We start from the raw sequence: 8,145 nt of genomic DNA, 5'->3' as shown, positions 1-8,145 counted from the left end.
AACATGTTTGTTTATAGGCTCGGGAGCCCAAGCTCGGGTTCGGCTCGTTTAGGAGGCTCGCCAATACGGGTTTGAGCTCGGCTCGTTAGGAGGCTCGCAAGCTCCAGCTTGAGCTTGGCTCGTTTAGGAGGCTCGCGAATTTGTTCATTTAATTGATGTGGTTTTATCTAGTTTGAGTTTGAGTGGACAAATAAAAAATATTAATTTTAATGCAAATGACATGATTAGAGCATAATAATTTGTTGAAAGAAAGTTGAATTTACAATACATAGGATGTAACCACAATTTGTATTTTTAATTTTAACTTGAAAATCATTATATTAAAATTTTCTTAAAAACACAATAAATAAAATATTTATATGTGCAATATTACTAATGAATGACAATTCAATTAATACATTTTTGAAGAACTGAAATAACAATTTTATTTAAAATGTCTTACGAGAAATAGAACTATATATGATAGATGAATGATATTAAAAACTTTAAGTTAAAATAACTTATGAAATTATCTAAATTAAAATTAAGACACACAATAAATTTTTATATATTTGTGAAATAAGCATTGATAGTGTTTATTTTCTTCAAGGGTAAGTACCCGAAACTTGAGTTTAGCAATTTTAGTTGGAAGCTTCAGATGTTATTCGAAAGATATAAAGAATAACAAAGCTTGAATTTTGAGTTTATTAATTATTTGATCGTTTGATGAAATTGTTGGGGTAATTGCGTACATTACCCCTGTGAAATACCGAGATTGGTAAAAATCTCCTATGAAAAAATAATGATTTACTAGCTCCCTTTGTTTTTTAATTTTGAGCACATACCTCCCTGTGTTTTCAAATTTTGTGAACATAACCATTTGTCCGTACATATTTTCGGGGGTATTTGTGCATAAAATTTGAAAACACAAGGGGTTACAGTATTAGGGGTTTTTTAGCAATCTCATGATTTCACAGGGGTAGTATATGCAATTATCCCAGAAATTTTTGGATTGATGAATACAATTGTGTACTATACAACAGAGGATAGTGCACATTGAACTTGTACAAATTGAAAGTAGTCGAAAGATTGTTGTTGAAACTTGCAGCTAGAATTTGATCTATAATAAATTCGGAGATTTCAAAATATATCATGACTTGAGCAGTTAGTAATGATGTTGTAAATTTATAATGATTGAAAACTTTGATAAATGAAATGGTGGATTTTTCGAATTGGGCTGTGTTGGAGGTTGAAGTTTTAGATCATGGTAAGCTTATAAATCAAGTTAGTCAATTTGATCTAGAAATTATAATCGAAAAAAAATCAAGCTCGAGCTCTGTGACGAGCCAAAAAATAAGCTTACTTAATGAGCCTGAAAGCGAACTCGCTAACGAGTCTGCTTAACGAGCTCACTTAACGAGTCTGAAAATGAGCTTCCTTAACGAGTTTGTTAACGAGCCTGAAAACGAGCTCTCTAACGAGCCGAACGCGAGCTGCTCGTTTAACGAGCCGAACGCGAGCTGCCCGTTTAACGAGCCGAGCCCGAGCTTTTACATATACTAAACGATCCGAGCCCGATCCTTATGATAAAAGCTCGGACCGAGCTCGAGCCAATCTCAAGCCCTTATTTCTATCAAACGAGCCTGAGCCGAACCGGCTCAGGTGGTTTACGTCCCTTAGTTTGACCATTCGAAAATATTGTTAAAATCAAGATTCTGTATCTGCGGTTAGTGGTGGTTAACATTCCAGCTCCATAATGCTTCTATCTCTTCTTTCTCCGTCACCGGCGCCCATCGGATTCTCGACCAGCCCTTCTTTTTCTAAGGAAAAAATTCTTATGCGGAGAAGATTCCTTACGATTGCCAAGGCTTCTGAGGAAGACCAAGACAAGCCGGCATTCAATCCTTTTGGATTCGTCACCGATAACCCCTCGAGTCGTAGTGCGATTCAGCTACCTGAATCCCCCGCCGAAGATGGAAATGTCGGCCAAATGCTCTATGTAATCAATCTCCCACCATTCCTAATCACTGAATTATTTGGTTTGCATTTTTTTCCCTTCTTGCCCCTGCTAAAAACAGGGTATATATAATTCACGAATGTGTTGATAAGATAGGGTTTTTGTATGTTCGTTGGACCCATGAATTACGAAACCCTTCTGTCATTTGAGCGGGACTTCACTCTTGCGTGAAACCTTGTGTTCAGCTTGAGTTTGTAGGTGGAGGAGACACTAATATTGGTGTATTTTGTCCCAATATTTATTCAAGAGAATAGAAGACAAAGGAAAGGAATATGGATCTTACATCATGTCTGGAGGGTTCCGGTGGTTTGTGAGGGAGACAGGTATGATTTTTCTTTTTTATTGTATTTCAAACTGTTGAACTTTGTGCAAGCTTGGTATTACATCAACTGCTTCACTGGAGATATTTTACTTGTCCTATAATGCGATGTATGAGCCAATCTGGCTAGAGGTGGGTTCGTGTATGAGATATCGAGTTAATGCAACAAATAATGTAGCACAAATACTGCAGAAAGTCTGAAACAAGAAGTAGCATTGTCCCTTTGACAGGATCTCCTCAAAGCAAGCGTGGAACCATTGTCTTTCTCCATGGAGCTCCAACACAATCCTTCAGCTATCGGGTTGTTATGGCTCAGGTCTCCTTGCTCATTCTAGAAATGAACTTGTTTATTGCAGTTTACAAATTTTTTGCAGCTGTTTGGAACTTGGTGTTTCTATTGCTTGGATGCCTTTTCTTGTGCTGTAAAGATCATTATACTCGTGCATGATAAATGCATAAATTGAATATGAAAGTGGTGGTTTTGTATACGAACAAGAATATCGCTTGCCTTTGTATTTGTTGATTTCGAGGCTCTATTTCTTTCATTAGATGGCAGATGTTGGGTTTCACTGCTTTGCACCTGACTGGATAGGATTTGGTTTTAGTGACAAGCCGCAGGCTGGATATGGATTCGACTACACTGGTTTGTGACTTTCGTTCATCATGTTAAATATGTTATCACATTGCAGATTTGTTTGACGTAGTTTTTTTAGAGCAACTCTTTAACTTTCAATTAATTCAATGGCAGAGAAAGGGTTCCATGAAGTATTTGACAAACTACTAGTTACCTTAGGGTTGACCTCACCGTTTCATCTCGTAGTTCAGGTTTGAACACATTTAATTGCAATGATGATTTTGTTGATGTCAGTAATACTAATAAATGAACCACAGTATGCTAGTGAACATATGAATTCTATTCCACACTTCTTTCTTTCTCAAATTTAAACTGTTTTGGACTTAAATAAATATAACCCAATTTATTCTATGCCAATCTATAATGGAAATATAAGAGATCATGTGTTAGGGGGTGTGATTTTACAGGGGGGCAAGAAGAATATATAGGGGAAGATTGTTAGGAAGAGATTTTATCGAGCATATTATTTTGTTAACATGTCCTGGCTTCAACCAGCAGCAAGAGAAATCACTGTCTCTTTTCAAGGGTTCTCCCTTGAGGTCATAATCTTTCATTCACGAAGAAATTATCATTCTCTTGTATTCCTTCACATTTCAAGTTTATAAATACTTAGAGGTTATATAATTCCATTTCTGGCTTAAATTGATTTATCGAGAAAACTCGTGGTTGTAACACAAAAATTCTTGGACCTCTTGAAACTATGCAGACATTTAAAGCCGTAATGTGCATTCGCTGCATTTAATTACATCTTACTTCAATTCTGAACCTGAAATTTTTCTGCTTTATTTTCTTTTTATAGGGTTTTCTTGTGGGATCATATGGGTTGACATGGGCTTTGAAAAATCAAAGCAAAATATCAAGACTTGTTATTCTGAACACCCCGTTAACTGTCTCGTCTCCAGTCCCTGGACTGTTCCAACAACTCAGGTTATATTTTGTCCCTGGTTAAAGAGTGCTTCTCATTTGAATGAATGTCATTCTCGATTTCTCATGTTTTATAAGTATTTAATTATCTATTTGTTTGCTAATACTACATAGTCTTGCCCATCCATTTGTACTGATAACCAGGATTCCATTTCTTGGTGAATTCACCTGCCAGAATGCTGTTATGGCTGAGCGTTTTATTGAAGCTGGTAGTGCGTACGTATCTAGAAATTTTTTATCCAGTCTAAATCCCTCCGCTTTTTAGTTACAAGTGTGTTCAGATTTTGGATTCTATTTTTTGTTTTCCTTTTTATCAACAAGGCCCATAGTGCATCATATTTGTGCTAATATGTTCTTACAAATTTTTGCATACTGAATTCCACTGCTGCTACTTAGCCTACTTTCCAATAAGTATGACCCTTCAAATATCGCATGCATCTGAAACCTTTATGCGAGTTTCTTGAAAATTTAATTGGACAGGTATGAGAAATTTTGTTCAGCAAAATGTTGGAGTTTTTCCTTGAGAGAAAAAAGTAGTCTCATGTTAAAAAATCATCATCCAGTTGCATTGGGAAGTTATTTTTCCTTTGTTGTCTATATACATTCACGGAACGTTCCCTAATCTAAAAAGAATTTTTTACATGGCAGCTATGTGTTAAAGTTGGAAAAAGCTGATGTGTATCGGTTACCATACTTGTCAAGCAGTGGTCCTGGCTTTGGTTTGTTCTACACTCAAATCTTGTGATGAGTTTTGATTATTTCTGCAGAACATACTTGTTCTCTCACTCTAAAAAAGATGAGCAATCCATCAACAGTGTCCTATTTTTTGTCAAGAAAGATCTCTATATTAGCAACATAGGCAAACAATTACAGATAATTTACCCACTGTTGAGTGTTGATTGTGTCTCACATAGTGACATATAGGCAGGACCAACTCAATAGTACAACAAACGAAGCCTAAGCTTTTCCTAAAACGTGGGAGTATTAATTTCAATTTGTCCCTGTAATATTCATGCACGCATAATAGACATGGCTTATTTTTTTTATTCTGTTCTAGCCCTGCTTGAAGCTGCAAAGAGGATTAACTTTAAGGATATTACAAGCCAAATATCTGTTGGATTTTCATCTGGAAGGTACTTATCAGGCTGGATTTGCTTACTCTACATTTTTATGTTGGCGAATGCATGGAGTTTAAATTTGCTTTTTGAGACAAAGCAATCCAAGAATTACAGATTCAGTTGACCCAATACAATGTGTTTTAACTTTAATGAAACTGCATTACTCTTGAAATTATTTCATGATCATTATATGTTCGGTGGATTCAAAATTCTTGAAAATTTACATGAACTGCAGTTAGTGCTGGTAACTACACGATATATTGTTAACGAAGTATGAAAACTCTTGTGATTCTTTTTCAAAGCTGGGATAAGCCGATTTTAGTTGCATGGGGGATATCAGACAAGTACCTTCCTCAGACAGTGGCAGAAGAATTCCAGAAAGGTAGTCCTGGCGTGGTAAAGCTTAAGCTGATAGAAGGCGCTGGTCACATGCCACAGGAAGATTGGTAATCAACATTTCTCCCAGAAATTTGTTCATACACTAAAGTAAATCTCTTGAAAGCAATAATGTGTATTTGCAGGCCAGAGAAAGTAGTAGATGCCTTGACTGCGTTTCTTTGACAAAAAATTTTGTCATTATGCATCGACGTGATGGGAAACTATGGTTCTCGTCTCAAATTATTTGAATCTCTTAAATTTTTATAAAATTATTATGTAAATATACTTTTTCTTCATACGTTTTTCAAATAATTACTGCGTTATATGATGAGCACACATTTATTTTGTACTTTTACCAGTTCAAACACCACATTTACATTGATTGGAGGACAAGTTGATTACAAGACTACAATTGCCAAATACAATATTGTCAGGCTGTTCGTTGATCCGAGTAGTTTAATGGACACCATTTTCCTGAATGCATTCATCAGATGGACATTGTGAGCATAAGTTCAAGCTGATGACTAAGGTAGAGTTTGGGATAGCTTATAGGAAGTACTTCTCAGCTTTTTGTTAACAAAATTTTACAAAATTTTAGATTTTTGTTAACGAAAAAGCTGAGAAGTACTTTTAAGAAGCTCTCCCAAACACTACCTAAGACTTTGTTCCTGAGACTTTGTTCCTGGACGTGGAAATTGTTTTGCCCTTAATTGAAAAAATATTTTAACTCAAAAAAAAAAAACAGGGATTTTAACACTTTTATGATTGTAGATGCCCCAATCGCCTATGATATAATTCTGGGATACTCGACCATGAGTAGTTCTGAGGTTGTGCCCATTAGAAGACGGAATTATCGTTGAACGACGACGATTGAAGAACATTCAATATGATCATGTTGTGAGGAGATGTTATATTTGTACGATAGATTTGAAGATGGCATACATAGATAGTAATTCTGGAACAAAGAGAAGAATTACTTGACATCGAGTAAATCTTCTTGAGGAGTATTGTGTAGTGCTCAGAAACCACTTGCAACGTGAATAAAATGCAGAAAATAGGTTATGTTAGTGTCAATATTACAAGTATATAATCAAAAATTGAAAGGACGGGCACCAATTTTTATCGTCGTTCACCGATTTGAGCTACGTACGTCTACTCAAGAATATCAAGGAGATCACTTCATTATAAATGACAAGAGAATTGAGATGCAACCTCACTTAATCACTATTATTCATATTATTTACAAGGATAATAACTCATTAAGAAAAATTTCACTAAAACACAAATTCTTCTCATATATAAACTCAAAGTATATAAGTGAATTGGAGAATTTATTGTTTTGGAATGATTTTCTTAAGGAGTGTTTATTCTTGGAAGGGATAAGATTATCAGTGAGAAAAGAAGTTCATAATCTTAATTATCTTATCTTCTTTGTAATTAATTCCTTAATAACAAGTGATCTCTTTGAGTGTTATTGAGTGGACGTAGCCAAATTGAGTGAATAACTATAAATATTGGTGTACATCTAGTTCAATTGTTGATTATATACTTATAATCCGCTGCAATGCTTCTTTAGGTTTACGCTAATTCTTTGATATCCCTACAATTGGTATCCGAAAGAGGTTCTCAAATACTATAGGAAGTCCTCGCAGGCTCTGTAGTTGTAGCTTAGTATGAACTTCCACATAAAAAATGGCTTCTAGATAATATTTGTGAAGTAAGTCTTTTGTACTCGGGTTTTGACGATTAATCTGTTGGTAGCAATAACAAAATATGGAGGTACGTACAAGTAAGATGGTTAGTCTTAATGGCTCTAACTATCAAGTTTGGAAGATCAAAATGAAATATCTCTTATTTGTCACCAAGATGCATTCATTGGTGTTCAACGAGTCTAAATAGAACGACACCTATGAGAACAAGCAAGTCTACGTGTACACCCGACAATTTGTTGATGAAGACGTGTACAATCGCGTAACAATGACAACGTGTACAATCGAGTTTGTAATGAGAATCATGCTCATATACTTTGGACGAAGTTGGAGACTTTATATATCCATAATCGGCAGCAAAAAATTGTTCTACCCTAATAAGCTAGTTCAGGTTCGGTACAAAATAGGAACACTTGTGGCAGATCATCTGAACAAGATTTAAGGATTCGTGCAACAATTACCAAGTATGAGCATAAAATTGATAACGAGGTGATTGCACTGATTGTGCTAACTTCATTACCTAAGACTCTGAATGTACAACTCACAAACACAACCCCAGGAGGAGTTGTGAGTATGGATATCATCAAGAGTGTCATCTTGAATGAAGAAATGAGGCGGAGATCCCAGAGAGCTTCTACATCATAATCAGATGTTATGACTGTTAAGTTAAGGGGAAGAAGAAAGATAAAAAAAAAAAAGCACATATCAGAGGCAATAGAGGAGTAAATCCTCAGGAAGATACACCAACATAAAATTTCATCGATGTATAGAAAAATAGAATATTAATAAAGACTTCCCACAATCGAAATACAAAAAAAAACCTGAATACACTAATGAACAAACAAATTCCATTGACTAATTCAATGTCATTCACGATGCAGAACAGGAGTCGGTAAATCCTGCAACTCAAGAAACCACTTGGATAATCGATAGTGGAGCAACCATCCATGTCATATCTCAAAGATAATTCTTTACATCATACACACAAGGGGACTTTGATGTGGTCAAGATGGGGAATAGTGGTATATCCAATGTAGTAGGAAAAAAGGGGATGTGAACTTGACTAC

At 35.5% G+C, this 8,145-nt stretch overlaps 1 protein-coding gene across 3 annotated transcripts; it reads left to right on the top strand.

Annotated features, from left to right (window-relative positions):
- Positions 1–1,683: 1,683 nt before the first annotated feature.
- LOC140881178 (uncharacterized) lies at positions 1,684–5,718 on the top strand. 3 transcript variants are annotated; one of them, XM_073286274.1, is made up of 11 exons: positions 1,684–1,978; positions 2,244–2,319; positions 2,546–2,631; positions 2,865–2,958; positions 3,064–3,140; positions 3,749–3,876; positions 4,018–4,089; positions 4,522–4,592; positions 4,931–5,006; positions 5,294–5,437; positions 5,513–5,718. In XM_073286274.1, the coding sequence occupies exons 1-11, from the start codon at positions 1,736–1,738 to the stop codon at positions 5,550–5,552; spliced, it is 1,107 nt and encodes a 368-aa protein (XP_073142375.1). In that variant the 5' UTR covers positions 1,684–1,735; the 3' UTR covers positions 5,553–5,718. The 3 variants fall into 3 exon arrangements, with proteins under 3 accessions (XP_073142375.1, XP_073142376.1, XP_073142377.1); XM_073286275.1 differs by having other exon boundaries at positions 1,841–1,978; positions 2,182–2,319; XM_073286276.1 differs by lacking the exon at positions 1,684–1,978 and having other exon boundaries at positions 2,250–2,319; positions 2,508–2,631.
- Positions 5,719–8,145: the final 2,427 nt, after the last annotated feature.

Source organism: Henckelia pumila, chromosome 2 (genome assembly GCF_033568475.1).
Source record: "Henckelia pumila isolate YLH828 chromosome 2, ASM3356847v2, whole genome shotgun sequence".
NCBI classification, from domain to species: domain Eukaryota; kingdom Viridiplantae; phylum Streptophyta; class Magnoliopsida; order Lamiales; family Gesneriaceae; genus Henckelia; species Henckelia pumila.
Note: the sequence above shows the minus strand (reverse complement) of the source record. Positions and strands in the feature narration are given on the sequence as shown.